At 42.9% G+C, this 25,286-nt stretch overlaps 1 protein-coding gene across 2 annotated transcripts in view; it reads left to right on the top strand.

The window, feature by feature from the left end:
* Nucleotides 1-10,199: 10,199 nt before the first annotated feature.
* Nucleotides 10,200-25,286, top strand: part of RASGEF1B (RasGEF domain family member 1B) — a 35,458-nt gene continuing 20,371 nt past the window's right edge. Inside the window, exons 1-3 of one of the 2 annotated variants that reach the window (XM_032997975.2) lie at nucleotides 10,200-10,378; nucleotides 23,016-23,198; nucleotides 24,975-25,097. In XM_032997975.2, the coding sequence (XP_032853866.2) occupies nucleotides 23,022-23,198; nucleotides 24,975-25,097 (300 nt within the window). In that variant the 5' untranslated portion in view covers nucleotides 10,200-10,378; nucleotides 23,016-23,021. Of the gene's footprint in view, nucleotides 10,379-15,401; nucleotides 15,619-23,015; nucleotides 23,199-24,974; nucleotides 25,098-25,286 lie in introns of those variants that run through there. The other variant, XM_032997974.2, reaches the window with a different exon arrangement.

The following is a 25,286-nucleotide window of genomic DNA, read 5'->3' as shown; positions in this document are numbered from 1 at the left end:
ACGGTACTTCAGGAGAAAGCACAGTTCACCTTGGTGCTGACATACACACAGTGTCACTAACAAAGCAGCTTGCAGTGTCCACTCCCGAGCAGGGCTGGAGGGTGTTGAGACTGAGCAAAACAGAACCCCTTCAGAGCTTATGGCTCTGGGCATGACTACTACAAAAGCAGGTTCATCTCCCAGGTGTTGTTCCATTTCCTGCATGTCCAGATTGGCCCTTTGGCATTACTGAAGAAACCAGCCTTAGCTAAAGGACAGTATTCATGCCTGAGGTTGAGTGTAAAGTCTATAAAGCATTACCAACTGGACTTAAGCCCCACCATATCTCACATCCTGGGAACCAACCAATGTTGCAGAATTGTAGTGGCAAAGAGTGTGCTGTTTGTTCAGCCTGGATCTGAGTTGCAGGAATAAAACTTTCCCTTTGTGCCCAGAACACAGAGTTTGGGAACTATTAAACTGAAGGAAGTGAGCGATAGAGAGGGAGGCAGGCTTTCAAAGGAAGTGTGTGGTGGGATGGTAAAACTCAAGCAAAGCAAATATGTGATATCCAGAAGGGATCAGGACACTGATTGGATCCACATGTCACAACAAAGAGTAAGAGAAGAAATCTGCTTAAATGTGGACAGATTGAGCTGCGGCATTAGGGAGACCCAGCATGTCTTTCACACATCCTCATCCCTCAAAAGCACAAATTCAGCTCCACCTCTCTAGGAGCTCCCTCTAACTGCTCTGAAGCCTTCCCCAGTGTGTTCTGCAGATTACAGCCTCTTTTAGTTGGGGAAAGATAGCTGACTGCCACAGACCATAAACACCTCACTTCTAGTCAGGATTCAGCTCCTTCCTGGTGTTGCTTTTCCTTCCCTTTTCTCTCTTGTTACTTCTGCAGGGCTACACATCGTCTCAGGAAATGACTGGAGAGCATGATCCCATTAGAAACAGAGAAATCACCTTTTCTGTTCCATGGTACAATTTTAGCCAGGAATTCTAGAGTTGCCTTCTTGTACACTGGAGATAGTTTTATGTGGACTCAGCATTCTGTTGCGGCGTACCTTATACTTTTATAAAGTGATGTAACTTTTCATGGTACTTTTAAAACTCTCATTCCCAATTTTTTGTGCTTAAGGAATGGTTTGTCTGTCTGCTTTGCAAAGGCAGTAATGACTGCAAGGCATGAGGCAGAGGAGGGTTGAAATTTCGGTTTCACTGTGGAGCTTTCTCAGAAAAATGCTACCTAATTCACTTCACTAATATTTGGTGGAGTAGCGGCCAAATTTGACGTTGTTAGTGTACATTAATGAAATATATATACCAAAGAATACTGCATTTTACAAGCCCCTGCACCTCTCTGCCTATTTGCATATGCCACAGAAAACCAGCTAGCTCCATTTAGAGATACTGAAAAGTACTACATAGGAAAAGATGGCAGTTTTTGAAGTTGCTTCTATTATTCTTGAACATTTTGAATAGTATCATTTGTTCATGTGCTGCATGATTTTAAAACCATCTTATAGATACTTGCAGAATAGGAAAGCTATTCCCCATGCAGCTGCTGGATGCTGTGGTGACAGTTTTGAAAATGCAGATCCATTACCTGGAACTTGTCAGAGGTCACCCACCAAATTCCTTTTATGTAGGCTGTCAAACTGCTTTCATTTGTAATAAATCTTCCTTTTTCTTCACTGACCTGCAACTGAAGTAACACCTTAAAAGTAATAAAGGCATTATTTTTTTTGTTTCCAGGACATCTCTTCATTTTTCTTGTCTGTTCTGTTGAACTATGCAGCACATAATGGTGGAAAATATACTGGCTCCCTTCACAAAGTAGCAAGCACAGAGAAATGTGTGTGCATACCCTGTCCATACTTCAAAACAAAATTTGTTGTCTGTGAAGTGTTTTAATCCTTTGTGCACTGGTTGTGGGTAGAGATGTCTGAACTCTAGCCAAAGATTCTGAGGGGGCACTGTCAAGTTTATTAAACATCTGGGAGGCATACCATGTTTCCTGCAAGTCATCTGGTACAGAAGCTTCTTACTATAACCGGTGATTTGAGGTTTGTCTAAGAGCCATCACTGCTGCTGGTTAAAAGGATGAACTTCCTCCATGACATAGTCTGACGTGGTTAGTATGGGTGGAAGTGACAGAAGAGAATGTCTTTCAAGCTAATAGATCATCCATTATACCAGAGTCCCAGACTGGCTACATGCTAGGCATAAACACAAGAAAAATAAACCAAGTGCTAGTATAAGTTTTAAACAAACATAGAAGGATCATTTTCTCATTTTGATAATCCATTATAATGCAGACTATTTTGACCTTGTGATACTTGCAGTACAAGACTCTGCACTCCAAAGGCAGTTGAAATCTCTCCAATTCCAGTTCAGCAGTTCAGGGAGGGTTTATGAACATTACAAAATTCAGAAGGATTGGTTTTGGCTTTGGAAGGAGGTGGTTTATTTGTTTCAATGTGGGGCTTTGTTTTGTTTGGGTTTGTGGTGTTTTTGTTTTGTTTTGTTTTTTTTTTTTTTTTCCTGAAGACTTCTTTTGTTTCTATTTACTCTTTCCTGTTATTTTCCCAAACTAGTGAGTCTGTTTCTTGTAGCCCAGATCCCAGTTATACTGCAGTACAGGGAAAGACATTCAAAGTTTCACTGGCCAGAGATCAGGTCTTGCTGTCTGGACAAGAAAAAGGTGGCAGTTCACACATGTAGGTAATGTGTGGCCGCAGTCAGCTCTTCAGCAGCCTTTCCCAGCCCCAAGGATGGCAAAGTTTAGTGCGCAAGGGTTTTTTTGGCTGCCTGTGTGAGTGTAAAGTCCACAGAACATTATTATTCAAACCTTAAACCTGTACCAGACTGTTAATGTCTTAATGCTTATTCAAGTGTCAGGGAGTGCTGGCAGATGTCAGAGTAAACGGGAGGCTGTCAGTAAGGAAATTACTTACCACTCACAGCGTGATGGCTGCAGTCTGTCAGGTAGCATTTGAGAGGATGTCAGGCTGAAAGAAGACAGGGTGGGGAGGCAGCAAAACTTGTAAATGTTTCCTTGTCTTGAGGGGGAGAGGGAGAAGCCTCCAGCAATAGCAACTGTAAATCAATAACTAAACAGAAATAAAGATCCCAACATCCAGCTCTGCAATAATGCTACTAAAGGAGGAGTTCAGGGCTTTTAAAGCCTAAGGCATGTGGCACTGACGCATTTGCAGCTATACACCAGGAGCAGAAGCCAGGTCACATTCATCAGTACTCTTGTTTCTCCTGTACTCATACATCACATATATCATCAGACAAGGTCCTAAATGAGAGCTTTTATCCATAGTTAAAGATAGTAATTGTGCAAGGTATGTTATTTCTTTAGGATAGCCTGCTTTGCAGTTAGGCATACTTTCCAATCCATAAGATTCTGGCCTCCCAAGCCACAGAGGACTTGGGAATCAGGATTTGGTTCTGTTCCTGGTGTTAGGTGTTCACATGCTACATCATCTACCTTTGAAAATGCTTAATTTTCTTTAAGACAATGTGGAATATTTTTCAAATTTGCAGGTAACTGTAAAGATTTATTAGTTGAGATACTTTTGGGAAGTTTTATGTAAATAAACAGGAAACTTAATTATTTCACTGCAGACAGTTTATTCATCTGGGGACAGTTAAGTAGAGGCCATCAATAATGCAAGTGATTGCAATGAATCAACATCTCTTAGAGATAAAAGTCAGGATTACACCATACCCAGTTGAGATCGACTTTACCCACTTTCTGTATCTCTGAACTTGTAAAGGGAGGTCAGGAACTAGTGAAACATCATGCATCGAGCTGCACTTCTTTTGTTGGTTTTGAACTTGTAAAATGCCCAAACAGTGTAGCCTGTATAAATGTTTCTCATCAAACAAAAGGACCACTAAACACTGGCTCTGTTGTGTAAGCCTGATACGATGTAGGCCTTGCTAACTACTATGCTATTGAAGAGGAGATGAGAGACTAATAAGAGGTAAACATCCATTCCCAGGAGATGCCAGAGGCTGCATGATTGCCCAAGAAGCATGAAGTCAGCAAAAAAAAACTGTGGTAACTGGGACAACTTGCCTCCCACACCTGTATGGAGCATGTGTGCTAATTCACACAGCAAGTGAGGCTAATTCAAGTACAACTAACCAATAGCAGATGGAATGGTAATTATGGACCAATGAGTGTAAATTTAGATAAGTTTTTACTAATCATATAAGAAGAGAAATAAGCTGTAGTTCCTTTGTGTGTTGTGCTAGTTTTGTGGAATTACCCCCTAGCACCCATCTTTGCACAGCTATGGAATAAACTGGTATCGCGGCTCTGTGTGTGAGATTGGCTTTTGCACACCAGGTAATGAACCCTGTTTGAGGGACAGAAATAGTACTGCAAAGTTATGTTCACTCAAAAGGAGACAGAGCCATTTGCTCCTCACATAAATACATTTTTAAGGTATGACAAATCCTGACACTTTTCATCATGGCTAATGGTTCCACACTGCGCTAACACTGAAGGATTCGGTGAGATTCACGAGTCTATAGCAGCCTATACGCTGTCCTAAATGAAGGAGTTGCTGCTTGTCCTTGAGAGCTTAAAGATGCTTTTCCAACATAATTTCAGCCTTATCTGGCTTAATTTACAATACCTCACTTTCATACTGGCCAGACCTGGGGAAAGGTCAAGATAATCCATAGTTAGATGAGATGAAAGAGAAAGTGAAGCTGGTTGTCCTCCTTAGACTGACACTGTGACAAGCCATTGGTGTTTTCATCTTCAGTGCTTGACTCACACAGAGGTTTCACAGGAAAGAAAGCAGCACTGTGTGATACCCTAGAAAGGACAGCCTCAGGACACGTGAGCAAGGATTCAGATTGGCTTGCTTTGTCATTTGGGAGAGGAAATAACACTATCTCAAAGGGGAATGGCTTTAAAGATTTTATGTCCATTTTTACACTTTGTCACCCACTTAAACGATACTGTGTCACGCTCAGCTGTGTGAAATGACTGAATGGAGTCCTCCTTTCAGAGTTCTCTGTCTCTGAAGCACTGGCTCACGGACTGGAAATCAGGAGTTGCATTTTCCTCTTGCTGGCCTGGCAGATGACAGAATTTGATACTTTTGTGCCTTGCTTCGTTCATCTGGGCAGTGCTTACCTTCTTTGCCAATGTCACTGAGCTCCAATGGAGATACCTCCATTTGACAGACATCACCTACAGTTTTAATTTCTTCTGTAAGATTCCTCCTTAACTATGTTATTCCAATACTCAATTTCCTTATCGCATCTCATTTTCCCCCAACATATGCTATTTGATCCTTCCACAGTTTTGTCATTTTCCTCCTTTTCACACTGTCTTGGTGCTAAGATGGAGGGCACCGAGATGCTTTTGATCTTGTAAATGCCCAAATAGTGTAATAGAAGACTCTCTCCATCTTCTCAGCTCCGGTGCCCACTGAGCAGAAGGGGCTCACTTCAGTGCAAGTCCAGCTCAGCTCCTGACCGATGTCATCAGTCACAAGAAGGTCTGTAAGAATTATGCTGACAAATTCTCACATGTGCTCATAGGGCAGACAGAGAGCTTTCAGAAATTAAGAGCTCGTCTGAATTCGGGCAGTTTTTGAATTAAAGGCAAAATGTTAAAGGCAAATTACAGGGAGCATATTCTTTAAATTTTCAAGTCCCTGTCCAGGGCTTTGTCACAGAACGCTTTCCTTCAGTAGGTAACAAATAAAAAAGCTGTAGTCAACACAAGAACATGAACGATAACAGTAGTTTTTTGTCCACCACCTTTTCATATGAGCATAAATGAATGATTTTATCTGAATTTTGCCCTAGCGTGACGCGGGCAAATGCCATCAACGCACTTAGCTCCAATTGCTTAAATTCTGACAGAGTTGTAAACAGCTAAAATCAAAGTCTCATTACAAAAAAATCTGTTACAGGAAGTATTGTCTGCTTACCAGTCAAGCGCCCTGAGTGCTTGTATATCTCTTAATCGCCACACAGAATCACTGCACTGTCTCACTACTCCATCTAAACACTGAAGACTCTGCTTGCATCCCTCTGTCAAATTACTGAAGTATGCACTTAATTTCAAACTTGAAGCCAAGGCAAGGTTTAAGTAATTGGCTGGACTGATCCCTGTAATCTAAATGTTTACGGTGTGAATTGAATTTGAAGCAGTTTTTTGGAAATTCAAAGTGGTCAACAGTCTCGGTATCTGGTTCTGCAAATAATTCTCCCTGTGCAGGTGTCTCAGTGATTTCAGCAGGAGTTCTGTGCACAGGTTTAAATGTGTGCTAATATTGCCAGACCAATGTTTACTTTTGAATTTCAGAGAATTGACTTCAAACTCCAAATCCTTCCCTTCCATCCGTTTGTATCAAGTACTCTGTGTATGGGATTCTGCTGAGTACTTTTTGAAATGCCAAATACGTTGAGCACTGTTTATGAAACATGACTTCTCTAGAGTGAGTTAAATGCTACTTTTCATTTACTTTGACTTTGTTCATATTTAAAACCACAGGTTAGTTTTGGCAAACATTAATAGCTCTTAAATGATTTGTGATTTATTTTTAATATGGTCCTAGTTCAAGTTCAAAATGAATAAACATAGGTCTTAAATGAAACCTGATGGCTTTCTGCTTTATGCAAGGAAGTGCTACAAACCACAGGGTAAGGGTTGATGTATTTGCACAGCGACAAGTATTAAAATTAAAAAAGAATGGATATGGGCTGTTTTCTCTTGATTATTCTTCTCTGATTATTCTTTAGAGTTACAGGAGGCAGAGAGCAGCTATTTTAGCCAATTGTTTCGTATTGCTCTGACAGAGAACTGTCCAGTTACTTGCTGAAACAAGAGAGAATGTTCTCTCTTTATGCTTAACATTCAGCATCACTTAACTGTTTTACAGACCATGCTTGCATGATCTAACAAGTAAAAGATTACTAGGTAAACTGGGGGAAGTGGTTTCTGGTTTATCACTTGGAAATTATGAGTATTTGGCTGGGGCACATAGCACAAGCAACGCTGCATGGGATCAGGATAAACCCAGAGACAGGGGCAGGAGGGTAGGTTGTTTTATCAGTAGACAGATTTTCAAAGGAAGTTAGTCCACAACAGAATTTGCATAGAGTTAACAACTCTATTCTCAGTATTCCCAGGCTTGGTGATTTTTCTAAAGCTTAGTTTCCCCAGGTCATCTGATGCCATTAAACATGCTTTTCCCCCCTCATTCTTTATAACTTCTAATTCTTATGTCGTGGAGAAACGCTGGACAGTATGAATATGTTGATTAGAAGCTTATCAGCTCAGCTACTAGTCACCAGAAAAGTATACACAAATATCTTGAAATAATACATTTTCATTCTATGTAAATATTTACATTTTGGGAGTTAAACTCCTGCTTCTTCAGCAGTTGATACTGGTATTTCTGTTCCAACCCAGCCTGAAAGCCCATGAGCCTAGTTACAATTAGCCAGAAGTGTAGTTTGGTTGCACACATGGGCCTACAGGTTTACAGTGTCTACTAGATACAAAAATCTCTTCTATCCTAAAATCCATTTTGTTTTGAAGTAACACATTCAGTTTTCACATTCAGATGAAAAATATGTTTTTATAGTAATAATGGAGATAAGATGGGGCTATGGATGAAGTTTTCCGCAGCTCAAATACCCAGGCAAAGCAAAGGTCTGGTCTGCAGTCCAAGACTGTAGTCTGTATTTCTACCACAGTGGAGGGGCGCATGTTAAAGCCCAGCCTAGATGCTGGGTTTCATGCCAGCAGATACAGCCATGGGACCTGGGCCTGGATTTTAGGAGAACACCGCCTGCGCAGACCTTGTTTATTGAGTATCAGTCTAATTGGTTTAATCAGCCCTCTTCTAGTTTTTTAGATCTTGTGTGTGCTTAATTCCCTTCATCTGTGTTGCTGTCGTGAGCACTACCATATCAAAAACAGGAAGAAAAAAATAAATAAAGCATCTGAGCAATGCAGACAGGACATGTTCTGCATTTGACGCGTCGGTTCATAACCGTACTTCTCACCTCCTTGCGATTTTCGATCTCAGCTCTTGCCAAGTTAGTCATAACTGCTTGCACTACTGCAAATGAGGCCTGAGCAATGCCAAGCACAGCAGACAAACTACCTCCCTTGCTTAACATGATACTTGACTACAGCCCACTGAGCTGTAGCATTTGCCAGCCTTGCAGCAGTGCAGCACTGCTGATTCACGCACCATGCATCGTTTGCTGCACCACCCCTCGCACCTCTAGGGTAGTCCTCTCTGCCAGGGAGCTCACAGGCTGCCTTCACTCTTGTCAGCTTGCACCAAAACAAATGGGGGTAAATGTGTCTGTACGTGCAGTTGCTTCGGTAAAATATCTTTGCCTTAAACAAAGATCGCATCTGAGAGTAGAGGAGACTAGGGGAGGGAAAAACATACTTGTCCTCGAATCTGAGAGGGGCGAAAGGAAAAGGGGAAAACCCTTTATCTGGATGAAGTAAGAATCTTTTTCTAGTAGTTTTCTTGGAGGTATGGCAACAAGAGTTGTCTGGTGAAGGGAAATGTAGGGGTAAACAGGAATCAAGAAAGTTAAACGGTCTATTGCATTGGGAAACCTGTCACAGAGAGGAAATGGGGGTAGAAACATCACAGAGCAGAGCCTGAGGAAGATACATACTTCATCCCCTGACATACTACTCACCAAAGTGGGAAAAGGACCAGGATACGTGTGTAAGTGCTGTGACCTCTGGTTTGGCATTGTGTCATCTTCCTTCAGAAATAACACTGCAATGTCATTTTGTTATACTTCACATGTGACACTGTGCAAAGGGACAGAGCAGGCTTTTGTGTGAATCCAGAACTCCAAGACTTGCAAGTAATTTCTACAATTAACAGTGAGATCACATGTGCATTTAGTCCCAATTCCAGAAAGGGAGTTGTGTGAGCAAAGGCCTTTTGTGCTGGGGTTCCTTTCCCCTTTATCTTGACAGCTCAATTATTTTAAAAGTAGATTTTTAAAGCATTTCTTTCTAGATATTGAATTTAAAGAAGTGGAAATACAGGTAGGCAGGATTGTGTGACTGCTTCCAGAACAGTCCTGGCCAAAGGAAATCAGGTTTATGTGTTCCTTCTATGCTTGTGTGCAGAAATAGTAGCCGGAGGCCCCTGGCTTTCAAGCATTTAACTACTGGGGACAGTTTTTCTTCAATTAGTGAAAGATCTGATGCATGTAGCTAGCTTCACATGTAAAGTATGGGCTCTGACATGGCTGCTGCCACTCGGCCAGAAGATTGTGGTTGGGGGTTCTGAGAGGTGGCTCCAGCTCGGTGCCCAGCCACAGACAGAAAGGGAAACAGCATAGATGGAAAATTGCTAGGAGGAGAGGGAGAACAGGAAAGCTGGTGTACTGCTCCCTAGATCTGAGGTTCAACTGCACCTTGAATTGTGCACGTGCAGCTCTGTTTCCCTCATCTCAGAAGTACTGGAGAAAGGTTTGTGAAGGGTAACAAAGATTGTCAGAGATTTGGACCCTGGAGTCACTGGGTAGACCTGGACTTTTCAGCCTGTAAAAGTGGTGACTGAGAATGCTGTGCAAGACAGGGAGAAAACTCAGGGTGCTCTGCAGAGTGCGTAGGAGACAAGTGTTTGCCACTCCATGCAAGAGCAAGGGGGGCATCAGGTGGAAGCTTGTAAGCCCAGTTCAAGAGAAACGAAGGACAGTGGCTCTCTGAGGAGTTCTAGCAGATCTGCACAAGTCCTTTTCTAAAACTACTGCGGATGGGCTGCAGGGGGAACTGGACGAGTCCTGCACTGAACAGACAAACAGCACTGAGCTTCGGGAATCCCCCCCGTGCTGAAAACACAACCCGGGAGACCGCCTGAAGTGTGCCTGCGTGCCCTGGTCTTGCCCCTACCGCTGCCAGCAGCCCTGGGCTGGGCCGGCTGGGCAGTGACCGCGCTCGGGCCATCCCAGCCGAGTCCGTGTGCGGCACACGGGCGCGGTTCCAGGTTTGCCGCCAGCCCTGGTGACACCCAGAGCGGGCTCGGCCGAGCTGCTCCGACCGCCCTCGCCCTCCCCGCCGCCGAGGCCGCGGCCTGCCCCCGCGGCCTGCCCCCCGCGGCCTGCCCCCGCGGCCTGCCCCCCGCGGCCTGCCCCCCGCGGCCCGGCCAGGCGGTGGGGCGGGCCGGAGGGCCGGGCCGGGGAAGCCGCTCCTCCCGGCGCTCCGCCTGCCCGCCCGGGGAGTGCCGGCGAGGGAAGCGGCGGTCTGGGGAGCTGAGCTGAGACGAGAGGAGCCGTGCCGTGCTGTGGGCGATGCGTGCCTGTGGGCGGTGAAGCAGCGGCTGGGGTCGGGAGCGCCTGCGGCCACTTCCAGGTACGGTCCGGGGCGTCTGCAGCGCTCGAGTGTGCGTCTGTGCATCCATCCATCCATCCATCCACCCATCCATCCATCCATCCATCCATCCATCTTTCCAGCCCCGGCAGGATGGTCTCCTTCCCCGTGGTGTTTATGTCCTTTCTAGCTACCCAGTTCTGTACTGCCAGAGCTGCTCGTTTCTGGGGGACCAGGGTACTGGCAGGGGGAGAGAGACCATAACCCAGCAGAAGAAGCACTTGGCAGTGCAGTGATCGGGTCCTCCTCCCTGTTCCCTGTATTAAGACCGAACAGGATCCTAAAACTGCACGATGTGATCTTTCTGTGGCTGTAATCCTCAGAGAAGCTTTCGCTGTTTTTTCTTAAGCCTGTCAGTTCAATTGATGGCTGCTTTTTTGGATGGGAGGGATGAAAATGCACTACTAATTTGCCAGATTGTGGTTGTAGGGCTGCGTAAAACAGGTGTGTGGGGAGGACAGGGGTGGGTGGGTGGTGTCACCCAAGTGTGTTTATGGGCTTCTCTTTTGCTGGGCACCTGCTCTGTGTGACAGTGGTAAAACTTCAGAGCCCTGTGCTGAGTGAAGTGGGAGCAGTTCAGGGGCAGAAGGAGAGTAACGACTGTTAAATGACCCAAGACCAATGTGTTGCTCATGAGCTATGTTTACTATGTTGTGCTTAGGCCAGACTGTAATCTAAGGCAGGCCTAACAACAAGCAGTGCCTCCTTGTCTGCCGGTGTGTAAAACTAAATGTAGCACTGAGGGGTGTGGAAGACTCTTTCAGGAGAGTTCTGGATAAAGCAAAGGCGGGCTGACTCCTCTTGGAGGGGAAGAATGGCCTGAAAACTCTGAAGAGCTATGAACAAAGAGGTACTCTGTACCTCATACAGAGACCTATCCTTGTGAGGAGTGTTGCTTTCAGTAAGATTACAGCTGTAGTTGGCTGAGATAATGTGTCATCTGTGGGAAATGGGGACTTGGGCAGGCAGGACTAGGTCTCTAGTTCGTGTCTTTATTTTGAAAGCCAAGAACAGTGTTTGAGCGATTGATATCTTACAGCTTCCAAATGAGATGCCTTGGAGAGGAGTTGGTAATCAGCTGAAAATCAATGCTAAGCATACTCATGACAAGTAGCTAACTGGTGGGCTGTGGTGGAGAGACCTAATAGGAAAGAGGAAAGAAAGTACTGGTTTATCGAGGGTTAATCACACAGCAGTGCCACACACTGAGTAAAATGCTTTTTTTGTATGGTAAAATGAATCCCTGTCGGTTCATGTTCCTCATGGTTTCTTTCTGCTGAGGATTTTGAGGACAGCACATTGTGTTGCTACCTCTCCTCCAGCTCTATCTAAACAGTCCTTGGGGAGTGCAGTGAGTACCTGTTCATGGTGTGCAGGGTGAACTGCTGTCACACTGTGTCAGAAATGACAGGCACAGTTCAACACTGGATTGTCATCAGTGAAGGAATGTGAACTGAAAAAGCTCAAAACTTGGGAGTTCACTTTTATAACTCAGAGTAGTTAAAAAGTGAGTTTTTCTTGGAGTGATGTTAGGAAGGAGCTGGGTGTGGGTCAAATTGCCCATTGTCACATTGCTGTAAGGGTCTGGCATTATGACACCTCCTAGAGCCGACAAAATTGTGTGGGTGGCATCTTTCTTGGCTACCTTTGACTACATGGCTATTTGGGCATTGGTGTTACCCTGGGAAAAGCGTTACGAAGCTAAATGGTTAAAACTTAGTAGAACTGGTACTTTCAAGTGCCTCTGACATGATTATCTGTGAAAAGCTTAAGAGATGTTTGGGACCAAAGATGCTGAACATTTCTGTTAACAGGGATGCACTGTGGCTCTAAGGTTTTCTGAACATCAAGATCTAGGGGTCTTGTGCAAAGAGAGGTGGTGTAAGAAGTATTGAATCATTCACACTCCAAAGACTTCCTATCATCTAAATCAGAGGGTTTAGAAACTTTTCTTTGTATGCAAGGTTGCAGTCAGTCAGCTAGTGCAGATTTTAACTGGAGTGTCATTACGCTTAGAAGACATGGTGAGAGCTCAGACAAATGACTTGGAAAAGAGCAAGCTCGTGGTGCTCACTTCACTCTTGCGCATCCTTATATGGGTGTGTCATTCTTTGAAACTCTGTCCCTGCTCAGTTTGTAGAGCCTCTTCCATGAACTCTGATCCTTCCCACTGGTTTGGAGAGATTAGTGTCAAAGCTCTACTGTTGAGCAGGGTAGCTGTCATGGGAAATTTATTTTAAAGCACCATATCAAGAAGATAGCCCTCAACTTTTGGAGACAGAGATGATTTGAACCATTTATTTCCTTGTATCTTTATGCAGTGTTTCTAAATGAAAAGCTAATTTTTCCTTTTTTTCAACATGTCTTCTTTTTCTTCAGATATTTGAGCACTGTTCTGCTGTTCAATAGATGGTTGGGTAGTTCAGGAAGAAGCTGTCAGTTGGAATAGGATGCCTGTGTTTTAATGAAGGAAGCAGAATTTGTGATTGCTCATACTTAGGCATCTTTTCCCAAATGTTAGTAGATGTACAGGTGTACACTGCAAGCACTGACAAGTGCCCTTTGCTTGGTGTGGGTTTGTGGGATGGAGCTACATCATCTAATAAATACTTTGCTAGAAAATGACCTTGCAAACAAAAGTTCCAGAGTGCTTTTTGCAGCCGCAGCAAGGACAATACATAATTTAGAAACAGGAGGCAAAGCCGAAAGCTCTTTCTAATTTCTCCTCTCTTATAGCTGCTGTGAGAAGCAGTATTTAAAGAACTAAATCACTACAGTGAAGAGTGTGAACGGATGGTATTCAGTATGGCTGTATTTTTAATTAGAAAATGAGCAGGGTCATGGAAACAATACAGCTCAGTCTTCCTAGGTAGCTCTAGAATAGCACTGCATGACTCAGATCCACATGTTCTGACTGTTTTGGTTTTGATTCATTAAAATGCGTCTTCTCCCCACAGTAAAATGTTCCCCAGGTCACCTGCCCCTCCCATGGGGTCAGGTACTCTGCTTGCATCTTGTCACATCTTGAAAGAAGGCCAGAAATACCAGGATACGTACCAGTAGAGAGATGAGCCTGGAAAGCTGCATCAGCCAGCACAATGAGATGTTTAGATTCATAAGCAATGAGGCAGAAGATAAATATGCTTGAGTCAGATTGGGAAGTGGGATATTTTCTGAGATAATTGCTCTCATTGATACAAGGTGCTTTCCACATGAAAGCAGCGTGCTGACCTGACAGCACCTGCCCATCAGGGTTGCAGGTTGATCCTCCTTTAAACATCCTGCAGGGATTCAGACACTATTAGCCCCTGTTTACAATGATCCTTTCACAACCCAAGTTGGTATAGTTTGCTCAATACCATACCTGCTGTGTGTGACTTAATAGGTATAATTGTTTTGAGGCAAGGAGACTGACCCATGGATTGCAGAGCCCAAGGGCCCACCTTCAGTCGAGCATGGGAACTGCTGCCAGGTCTTAAATCCCAACACAAACCAACAGATGCATCATGTGAGTGGAGATTTCTGCTATGGCCCTGCCTAGACTAGGGGAAAAACTCTTTTCAGTCAGTTTGGGTGGACTTCTTGATTTCCCAAGGAGCCAGTCAAACTGATTGGAGATAACTGTTTTATAAGTCCCCTATACCTCAGACCCAGCTCTGGTCTAGAAACCACGGGCTTATATTCAGACCAGGTATCAACGGGTGTGAGGCAAGTATAACTGATCTGGATACAGAGCTGTATTTGCTTTCTTAACTGCTAAAGTGGGACCAGCCCTTTTTATCTTCAACCTAAACGTTGAAAAGTGCATTTTTTTTTTTGTTGTGGTGTTTTTTTAACTAAAGTACTTCTACTGCAGCAACTCTAAATATACTGCCTTCAACCTGCCGTATGTCTGTGTCAGTAAAAATTCTGTATTGTTCGTGGAAACATAAGGTCTTAGTAAATGGAAAAACAGATATTATGTGAACCGTTTGCCTTAAACCAGCATTTTTTCTGCATTGTCTAAATAGAAAAGAGATGTTCGGCAATGACGTTTTAGGTAGAACCACTTAAATGAAATTAAGTACTGTTATTTAGCAATATTATAGCTTGCTGTTGTAAATTATAACTTGGCTGTCTATTAAGATTATAAAAGAGAATGGTGCTTTCTTCTGAAGTATATTGTAGGTTTCACCAGAAGGCCAAGCATGGGTGTCTGCAGAGAGCTTTTGGATTTGGAAGGTGTCTTGCTTTGATGAGGTTGAAGAAGGAACCGTGTCAAGAGAGCTTGATGCTTAAGGCTAGTACCATGCTTCTGGCATTAATACAGGGTGATACACCTTCTGTACCCCTTTTGAAAAAAGATCTTGGAACTTAATGAAAGGAAATAACGCCACACTAATCCCTCTTTGTACTGTCAATCAGAGGAATGCAGTAATGAGAAACTGAGTGACTTGACTAAAGCCAGGTGAGGAGCTTGTAGCAGTCAGAAGCAGATCCAAGCTCCCAGCTGCCGGGCCTAATCACTGAAATGATGCTTGTTCTGTTGACTGTGGACAAATGTGTGAACAGTTCTCGATGAAGCGGGTTATCACTGTGAACTGGTTTGGGCCCATGCTTACCTACTGACCGTGCAGATAGAGAAGGTATATGTTTTGGCCTTGGTCACCTCATGTGGGTTAGGATTGCAGAGGTTCACATCCCTGTCCCATAAAATGGATGATATTCCCCAAGGTTAGTGGGAGTCTAATACCACATTGAAATCAGTGATACTCTTCTCATGATAATATAGGGGAAACTGCTCCTGTCTCTATTGACAACGTCAATTTTCTATTTCTTCAGTTTGAAGTACACAGGAGGAACAAAGTGTGCTACAGAAATGATAGTGTCAGGGTTCTGATTCACTAGTGGGGGTGGCATAGCACGGATGACTTCACAGGTCCCGGCTGTCCACCACACCTCACACCTCGTTCCTGGGCAGCTGAGCCACCGTGAATCAGCTGCTGAATCACTTGGTTTACAGTGTGATGTTTTGAAGTCAACCATCACTGCTGTTCGCTTGCCTTAAAACTCCTGGCTGCAAACTGCAGCAATTCATCAGCTGATTGATGAGCAGCCACTCGACTCTCTGCTCAGCAGCATGGGAGGCTGGGTTGGTAGCCTTCTCGGGTCTATAGAGCACTGCACCTTGCTGGCGGACGGGAGCCCTGACAGAGCCAGTCTGCAGCTGGCTGGATAGAGAGGTGAGATTTTATTTTTTTGTGACTGTGATATTTAAAAGCCCTCCATTCCAAATAGAACAGATGGCAAAACTCTTCTGTGTTTCACTGAGTGCAATTAGGGGAATGCTGTGTACTTCTGAAAATCCCGCCCTGCTTCAGTAAATTAAAAAAGCATGAGGCTTGAGTAGTGTGCTTGTGTTTTCTTTGCATTTAATATACTTGTTCTCTTATTTCAAACTTCTCAATTTTGCTATCAGCAGTTCCAGCCAATTTCTTAACACTTTGTGCCGGCCAGCCAGCAGGCTGTATGCCTTTCCTGATGGTATTTGATTTTGAACAAAATTTAACATGTAGGACTAAGGAGTTCATACTCAGCTTGTGTATTGGTTTTGTTTTAAACAAAGTCCATGGAGGATAGTCCATTTATGAATTTTTCTAAAGGAAATAGATCTGAGGCAGGTGGGGAGAAGTAATCAATCCCAGTGTTGGTTGTCTATCAAAACTTCCTTTGCTTTCAGTCCAGCTGTCTGCTCATAAATTTTGGTACAAAAGAGTAGCTACGTGTGTTGTTTAAGATGGGTGGTATTTCAGTGCATGCTTTGGCTGGTCTGAGGCCTTTGTGCATCCTTTCCTATTTCCCTCATCCTGTAAATCACTCGAGTTTTACAGGAGTTGCTGTGGAGCATGCAATTTGACTGGACTTCTCTAGAATCTCTGGTGGCTTGTGACATATAATTACTGCTGTGCTAATCCATCATGTCACTTATAATAGATACTTATCCTGTATGGCTTGGTTTAAACTTCTCCTCTGAAACCAGAAAAAAAAAAAAGTGGGATTACTGAAGAGATTTACAAGATTAAAAAAAATACATTAATGGGAGAACAGCCTTATTTTGAACTAAAAAGTAAAATGTTAAAAAGACATCATCCAGATGAAGAAATTGCCCATAAATTAAAAAATAACTTTAAAATGAACTTATTAAAAAAATGAATCAGCCTGTAATGGAGCATACTTCATATAGTGTTTTTTTTAATAATTGTGGCCTCCTCAGTTTTAACATATAGATAGAAATTGCAGCTGTGTTGTGATCATAGTAAGATACAAGTGTGTTGAGAAAGCCAGTATGTTATACATGTGGTCTTCTTTTCATGTTCTATGTTCCAAGGCTGCTGCTTTTGTGTGTCCATTTATACAAATAGTTTTGTGTGTTTTGGTTGGGAGGAGCATATATCCTGTCCTCTGCCTTGGCTTGGGTAATTTTCCTGCAATTGGGATTTTTGCCATGATGTAGTTTGCCTACATGCTTGGCTGGCACTGCAGCAATGCTGTGGCACAGACACCCTCAGCATCACTCTTCTGCCCCACCAAAGAAGAGCATAAGGAAGGGGTATCACATTGGCATCAAGAGGAACTTGTTTGCTTTCTTCCCTTCTTCCACCCTTGCAGATTTTGAGAAATTCAAGGCATTCTTAAACCCCCTGCACTTTTCCTAATGCTCCCAAGCATACACACAAATGCATTCATATCCATCACATTTTTGCAGTTTAGTATCCAAGGACTTTAGTTTCGAGTGATTCAGGATCCACTTAATTACTGTGCCAAAGTTCTCATATGTGAGTGATCAGTCAGCAGTGCTGCATCTGACCTTCCCACATCATCAGCTGGATCTATTTATAGATCCAAGAAAGAGTTCCTTTTGCACATTCAGGAGGAAGATGCCTTTCATTGAAATTCAGTTCCTGGTCTGTTCTTTGCTTACTGGGGTTTTTCTTTTTCCTTTGCAGCTTATTGTTGCCTGGGTAATTTTTCTGAGACCTTTACAAAATTGTTCACTTTACAAAATTGTTCCTCTCCTGTTTTAGTGAAAATGAAGGAGTATCGCAAGGCTCAGTCGTGTGTGCTGTCTGCCTCAGGACTTTGCTTGCCCTGCCAGAGACTGCAATTCACCGGTCTCTGCTGTGTGCAAAAATATATTCCTACTGTTATGTCACTGTCTAGCTGTATCACCTACGGATAGTTTAGTCCTCCTGTTACTCTGTGGTGGATTCCTTCTGAGTGCTTTTAATCTTGCTCTCCATTTCAGCCAGGAAATAGCCCATGTCACTCCTCTTTCCATCTCCTATGTGAGTATGAAATATCATTCTGTACTCTGCCTCTTACAAGAGACAGTTGATAAGAAGTATTTCAAGGAAGGACAATATATAGGAAAGAACTGTAAGTCAAAGGTGGTGCCGAAGTCACGCTGCTAGAACTGTATGGCAAATTCTGCATGGAAGAATGGAAGCAAGAGGACTTGAGATGGTATAGTTAGAAGATCTTAGTTTCTGCAAGTAAGGCATATGAAACACAAACACCAGTCTGGGAGTTTTTCAGGTTTCTTATCTTCTCAGTAGCTTGAGCTGTAGAATTTCACTTTACCTTTCAGTGCAAAACCAAATGCATTGTAAGCAAAGCAAACACACCCAGCTGTATGGAATGCAACCAGTGGTCTCTATGGTATGCTTTTGTTTTGGGTAGCCTGTGTCATTGTCTAAAATACTCCACACTTTTCAGAAACACTTAAGAGAAAGCTGGATGTCACTGGCAGGCACCCAGTCCCCACTTCCTTTCTATATGTGAAAGCCAAGGCTCATTCTGACTTGCTTAGACTTTCCCAGGTTGGTTCCAGGTGTTAAGATTTGTAGTCCTTTCCCCAGCAGTCTTTTGGTTTGCCATACCTCAATTTTCTAATGGCAGCAGTAAGAACAGTGGGAGATCGTAATCACCTGCTAAATGTGGTTTGGGGTTACTGACTCACTGGTGAAACAGCTCTGAGGGGATATAATTGCACACCTGAGGTCTGCATCTTTTATGAGGAGGTGTGCCTTGGGACTCAAATTCAGTCATCATTCCTCTGGTTGAGGGGTGTAGGATGGGAAATACCTGCACATAACAGAGGAGATAAAAATGTTTGGCAGTGGGTTTAAAGGCACCTTCCATGGTTACTATTGAACCCCTCAGTGGGTGCTTCTATAAAGGATATGAGTTGTCCATGTTTTTGGTTTTGTTTTAGACAGCTGATGTGCAGACTGAGATCTTTAATGTAAATGAAAGGAAAACAAGCCAGTGCAATCTTTTACTGTTGCTAGTAGAAAACAGATTTTTTTTTTTTTTTTTTTTTTCTGTTGCTGAACACAGAGGTTTGGAAAAGCACTTGGTGGCCTGGAAGCTGCATCTGGTTCTTTTAGTTTTGCCAAACTGGAACTCAGCTCCTGCAGGAAATGGTGGGGTTTTGACTGCATCGTCTTTGGCTCTGGTTTTCTATTTACACTACTGCTACTGGGAAGGTTGAGAGCTCTTCCTTGCCAGAGGCTACTCAGAGTCATAATTTAGACCTTAATGCCCAAGATCTCACATTCTCCATAATGACACTAAATGCAGAAAAAATGTTTTATTCCTCTTTCCGCAATGCAGAGTTATTGACTTCTCTCTGTCACAGGAGAATATCACTGGTAGAGCAAGGAAATTATTTAATTGCTTTTTCCTTCAAGTCAGATCTTTAACAAAAAAAAAAAAAAAAAAAAAAAAAAAAAGCCACTCTCTTCCTTCTTAAAAAAAGAAAGAAGAAAGAGAGGAGAAAGAAATGTTTTCCGTGTTAGTGATAGCCAAATGTTTCCAAAGCCCAGTTAAAACGTTGCAGTTTTAACTCAGGTTGTTTTCCACTAAAATAATATTTCCTGTCTTTATTTCTAGTTCCTGCTTGTCAGATATTGTATTGCTGTGGTTTATCAATATTCTTAGGTCCCAAGATACCTCTGCTCTGTATACTAAGGCTCTGTGGACCAGATTCTGCTCTGTGACCAAATCTGAGTTCCACTCACGTTATTCCAAAGGCATGTTTTGCTGTTATGTGTTTAGCTCCTGAGCTAATTAGAACTAAGCATGCTGCTTTGTGTCTCCACCTCCATATAAAATACAGCAAAGAGTCAAGGTCAAGGTAATAAAGGAGTCCTGCTGGAAAAGTACATGTGTTGCTTGAATCATCCTGTTGGCTATGCTATATTTATCTCTGTCACACTTTGGTATCATCCCTTTTCATCACATGGAGAACATGTCCTGTGTTTTGTTCACTTACAAGTGAAATCCTCAGTGTTTGAATGCAGAGCATACAGAACATCTCTTAGCTAGTGCAACCTGATGTCTCACTGAAGCAGAAATGAATCATCTGTATCAAGCAGCATCCACAAATAGATAGCAAACAAGTGAGCCAATATGTATGTTTCAGGGCCAGACTTTTGGGAATTTTATTTTATCGTTATGAATCAGTGTATCTATTAATGACCTGAGGACTTTTTTTCTTTTCTCTTGATGGGGCACTAGGAGGCTCTGTGTGTCTGAAATTTAGTTTTTTCTGAAGAAGGATGCACATGGTCATGGGAGTAATTGTTGTTCTGAGGGTTAGGGGACTGAAAACTTCAAAAAGGTCTCCTTCCATTTGGGAATTAGTTATTAGAATTTAAGCGCTGCCCACTGACCTTCTAAAAAGCCTTGTATTTTAATGGGCAGTAACATATAGTGTGCATGTGTAAAATACTTTGAAGAAAAATCCTTCTGTGAATCATACCTGTTTCAGTTCTTACCATGCTGGAAGTTAGTGGTATGGTAGAAGTGGAGGTTTTTCCCTAAGCATTGAACCACCAACGAAGTGAGATACTGCCTGAGCCTGCTCTGGGTGGCGAGGGTTATATGGAATCACAAGTAATTGCTGGCTCAGCTGGCTAAAACCTCTGCAGATTCCAGTCTTACCCTGAATTGGTCTGTTTTGGTTAATACAAGAGAGATCTGGATTGAAACAGCTACTCTCCTTGGGTTTTTACAGTGACAATATTAATGCCAAGTTGTTTTGCAAATGCAAACTAGCCTTTCTCACATTCCTTGTAGAGTATTACCTTGGAGCCACAGGGCTACAAATATTTGATGGTGGCGGTGTTTACACACGGTCCACTACCACTTGCCTTCTGGCTGAATACTTTACTACAGTGGCTGAAAAGACTTCTGAATTTGTGTGCAAGGAGGACATCCTTCAGCACTAGTAGGGTGCAGAATATTTTGGATTTGTTCAAGTCTGTGGTTTGTGATTAAAACATGGGCAGCTTTACACAGTATGAAATCCTAGGAAGTGCTACAGAAGGTTCCTGTCAGCTCCTTAGTAATATTTTGTTTTTTATACTTTGCTAGCATTGCAAAGAGCCTGAAAGACCAAGAGACTTTATGCATCAGAATGCTTTATTGTTGCAGAGTGTGGCCATGGTTGGGTTGCACCTCACTTGCCCAGTGATTTGAACTTTCTCGTAGGAGAACCTTGTTTTGTTCAGTCTTGCGCCTCATGCTCTTCTGCTGTGGCACATGTATTTACTTTATTCTTCTCCCAAGTCATTGGGCTAGATGGAATTGAATTGATGTTCAGACAGCTGCACAGAGTGACTAATGGCACTTTCCAGACATTGAGGCTCCTCACTCTTTCCCATTTTGATACAGATATCTTTTGGCATCTCACAAAGTGGGATTAGCACCGGCCATGTAGGCCAGGAGGCTCTTTTCACCATCCCCCTCTGTCTTTGCAACTGGTTTTGGCCTTCTCTTACTGTTTATTTACTGAAACCCTCAGTCTTGTGCTGGTTTGAATGCCTCCATTGTCTGGCCATGCTGCCAGCAGCAGCAAGTCTGTGGTTCTCTGTGGGGTGTTTCAGGTCCCCAGGAATCTAGCTAATAACTTAATAGCTTCTCATCTCCACTGAGCTCACTGAAAAGTTCTTTGTTGTGAGTTGCAGAGCACACAGATGGCAGCACACTATTTATCTCCAGGCTGTCACATTGCTAGTTGTTCTCAAAATGGGGTGCCTTCGCAGGCTGGTGTTCGCTGAAGTCTGTGGCTTTAAAGAACCTTTTCCCAAATAGGATTTGATGCAATGGAGAGAAAAGCAACAGCATCTGCACTTACAATGATGGCTCAGAGGCATTAATGCTTTCTCAGGCACACACACATGCTCTGTTAACACACAAGCAGGGCAGCCTGTGGATATTATCTTCTCAATTTGATCTCCCTTGCCTCCCAGTTGTGGGGAGGATAGGAAGCAGTGTGCAATACCTTTTTGCATTTGATCTGTCTGCTCCCTGAATGTGGCTGGCCCATTAGCACTCACAGCCCACTAACTGCTGTAGCAGAGTTAAAGCCAGCACATATTTGTGGTTAAAATTGAGCGCAAACTTAGCTTTCAGTCAAGGATATAAAACCCAGTTTCCTTAAACTGACAAGAACAGATACTCTCAGAGGGCAGGGGAGAGGAGAGAGGAAGAAAGGAGGGTAAAAGTCAACTCTTCAGTAATTGCAGAAATTTCATCTTTTCGCCTTTTCACATACTATGTCACCAAAAGAGGTCTCGAGTGCTCATAGCCCCCTTGCTGCCCACCCACTACTCTGGATGACTGAACCGCCCCTAGCACTGGCTGATCTTTTCCTTGGTAAGACATTTTTATTCCACAGGCACTGAGATGAAAACTGATGAGTAATTGCTTTGTTTTTCCTTAAGTATTAAGAAAATCTAAAGCTAGAAAACACAGGGCTGGATTTTTCATATTGTCACAGAATTTGGAGAAAGCGTTTAACAGATCTCTGACTCTGTTCGCATCTTTGGTATCACTGATGAACGTGGACAACATCGGTAAGCAACTATACATGGGCATATTTTTCCAAATTTCTGTGGAGCCACTCAGAGTGGATGAAGACAGATGCGCTGAAGCATCAGGCATTAGCCTGGGTCGCACTTGTCACAGTATAATTGGAAAAACCCAGCACTGATTTGCCAGGGTGGAGTTGGGAAATTGGAGCTCTTGATTGTAGTTACATGGCTGCCATGTTGCATAAAGAGACTGTCCTCACACATAACCTCTTCAGGCCTTCACTTCAGTCTCCCCCTTGCACTGCCCGGGGCTGCATCAGCCTGAACACACTTCCCCATCAGAGTGCTGCTCTTAGGTAGCTACTGCCAGGGTTTGCACAGAGCTGTCAATGAATGTTATGCCACGTCCCCAAAAGCTTTACAGGAAGTTTGAGTTCCCAAAACCTGTCAGGATTCTTGTATGCTCCTTCTAACTCTTAACCTTGACCTCCTGTCTGTCATTTAATGAAGAAACAGCAAGATATAAAAGAAGCACCTGGCAATTGCAATAAACAGTCAGTGATGAGAGCCTGTGTTAGCCCTTTCCTGAGAAATCTGCACGGGCTGGAAGAGAGTACAATCTTTACTGCTGTGTGCAAACAACCTGGGGTATGTCTTTGGGTTTCCTTCCTTGTGGAGTACTATCTCTGGAGTGTAGAAAACCTCTTACATTGCACCTTGTGGTAATTATCCCATATCTCTTTTGTGTGTCTCCTCAGGAAAGGATGCCACAAACACCTCCCTTTGCAGCTATGTTTGACAGCAGCGGCTACAACAGGAACCTGTATCAGTCAAAAGAGGACAACTGTGGAGGGCTCTATTACCATGACAACAACCTCCTGTCAGGGTCTCTGGAAGCTCTGATCCAGCACTTGGTACCCAATGTAGATTACTATCCTGATGTAAGTCTAGACACCCAGCTAACTATATAGCTAGGCCTGATGCATCTCATAAAGAGGAACTCTCACATGTACAGCAAAAGTAGAATGTGTCACATCAGCTTTCTAAGGAAGGGGAGTTCAAGTGACTGATTAGCAGTGGTAGAATGAACATGTGCTTCATGTGAGTGCAGCATGCAGTAACTCACCTGACCTAGGAAGCCTAATTCTTCTTTACTCCTGTTGTGAGGTGCACAACGCTGGTCTCATTTATAAAGTACCTAGTGTGGCTAACTGTTCGATGGACTGTGTGTACCCTTTAAAATCTGTCAGGCAAGATGAGGAGAAAGGCATGACCTCTGTCGTGACAATATGAACGTATTTAGATTAAAACCAAAGTTTTTTAAATACTTATTTCCCATTGTTCATCTGAGGTCCACATGTATCCTGCAATTAGCAACTAGTTGAACTAGTACCGCACTGTTTGGAATCACCAGAGGCTGGACACAAGAACAGGACATTTGTCATCTGAGAATTTTTGGCCTGTCTAGATGCATTGAGACATTTAATATAATCCTTAGAAAAGAAGAATGATATCAAAACATTGGGGCGGATATGAGGCATTGGGGAGAGTTGGGGAAGGCTGAGGAGTGATGAAGCTGCAACTCTGCTTGTTGAAGGGATCTTGCTGAAGACATAACTGCTTATATTCACTTTCTCTTATTGTCATAGGTCTATTCATGTTTCCAAGATACAATCTTTTCTTACTTGGATCAGAGTTAACAGCAGCACAGGACTGTGCTTAAACTAGTGCTTAACCATTACTGCTTAATGTAAAATCCAAACATTTAGCAATTTAGACACCAGTTGGTCAAACATGATGATTTATTCCAGGTCCCTAGGACTGGAACATTGTAGAATCTTTCTTGTGGGTGCCATAGATACTTAACTACTGGCAATGTAGAGAGTGAAGTGGATATTTTGAATATCCATCTCACAATGAGTTCAAATCATGATATATGGAAAATTAAAGCAAAACAAAGAGCTTCTTCTTGTAACCTCAGACTGGGTTATTAATTTTTGTTCTGTAAAATTAAGCTATGTAGTTCCCTCCACTTTCACCCAGGAGACAAGCAATACTATGAGAAATGAACAGTATCTGGGGATTCTTAAAGGAAGTACAAGTTCATAGCATGTGGTTTACTGAGGTCAGACGGGCAAACACAATGTAGTAAAAACGGTGTGTGTAGCAAAATTGAGTCAGTGCAACAGTCTGGTCAACTGGCACCTTTTTTTGTTCTTTTTCTGAAAACTATTTACTTTCAGTAGCAATGTGGAAGCAGACAAGATTTCTCTGTTGATTTGATACTCTAAGTAGCTTGGACTTGCAACATGACTTATTCCATTGTCGGACTAGAAAGAGTGATGTAATCTGGTAATGGCTCTCGCAAAGATTTACTGTAGAGCTAGATAATGAGCTGAAGTTTTATTCTGTGTAATTTCAGGTACTGAGCTTGTAATGGGGCTGTGTGCAATAGGAGAGCTAACGCAGCCCTGCTCTGCCTTGTTTTGCATAACTTTGCTGAAGCACAAATTTATAATGCTGATTCTGGAGCAATGACAATTATTAAATTAAGGGCTTACTGCTGTAATAATAGCTCTTGTCACAGCCACATGCAGAGTTTTCTTCTACAGATTGTAAAGTATTAAGAACTGATTTGTCAGGAACACATTTTGAGAAAATATAAAACTGGTGGAAATTTATCCTTATACCTTTCTCTGTCTTACTCTTGTTTGAAGAGGACATACATCTTCACCTTCCTTCTCAGTTCACACCTGTTCATGCATCCATATGAGCTCATGGCCAAAGTTTGCCATCTGTGCATCGAGCAGCAGAGACTGAGTGAGCCTGGCCTGGACAAGGTAAGATCTCTTATTCTCAGGGACTCCTGTTAGTTCCACTCAAATATGTCCACCCTGCCTGCAGAAAAATGTTCCTACTCAAAAGAGTCCTCGATAGGATTAAACAGATTGAAAACCTGATACAAGCACATAGAATTTGACCCTTTATTCACTGACATTTGGGGTTAATTTCCACACTGTTCAGCCTGT

This window comes from Tyto alba, unplaced genomic scaffold (genome assembly GCF_018691265.1).
Source record: "Tyto alba isolate M040663 unplaced genomic scaffold, T.alba_DEE_v4.0 Super-Scaffold_23, whole genome shotgun sequence".
Classification (NCBI taxonomy): Eukaryota; Metazoa; Chordata; class Aves; order Strigiformes; family Tytonidae; genus Tyto; species Tyto alba.
This window is presented reverse-complemented; position numbering and strand designations above follow the sequence as displayed.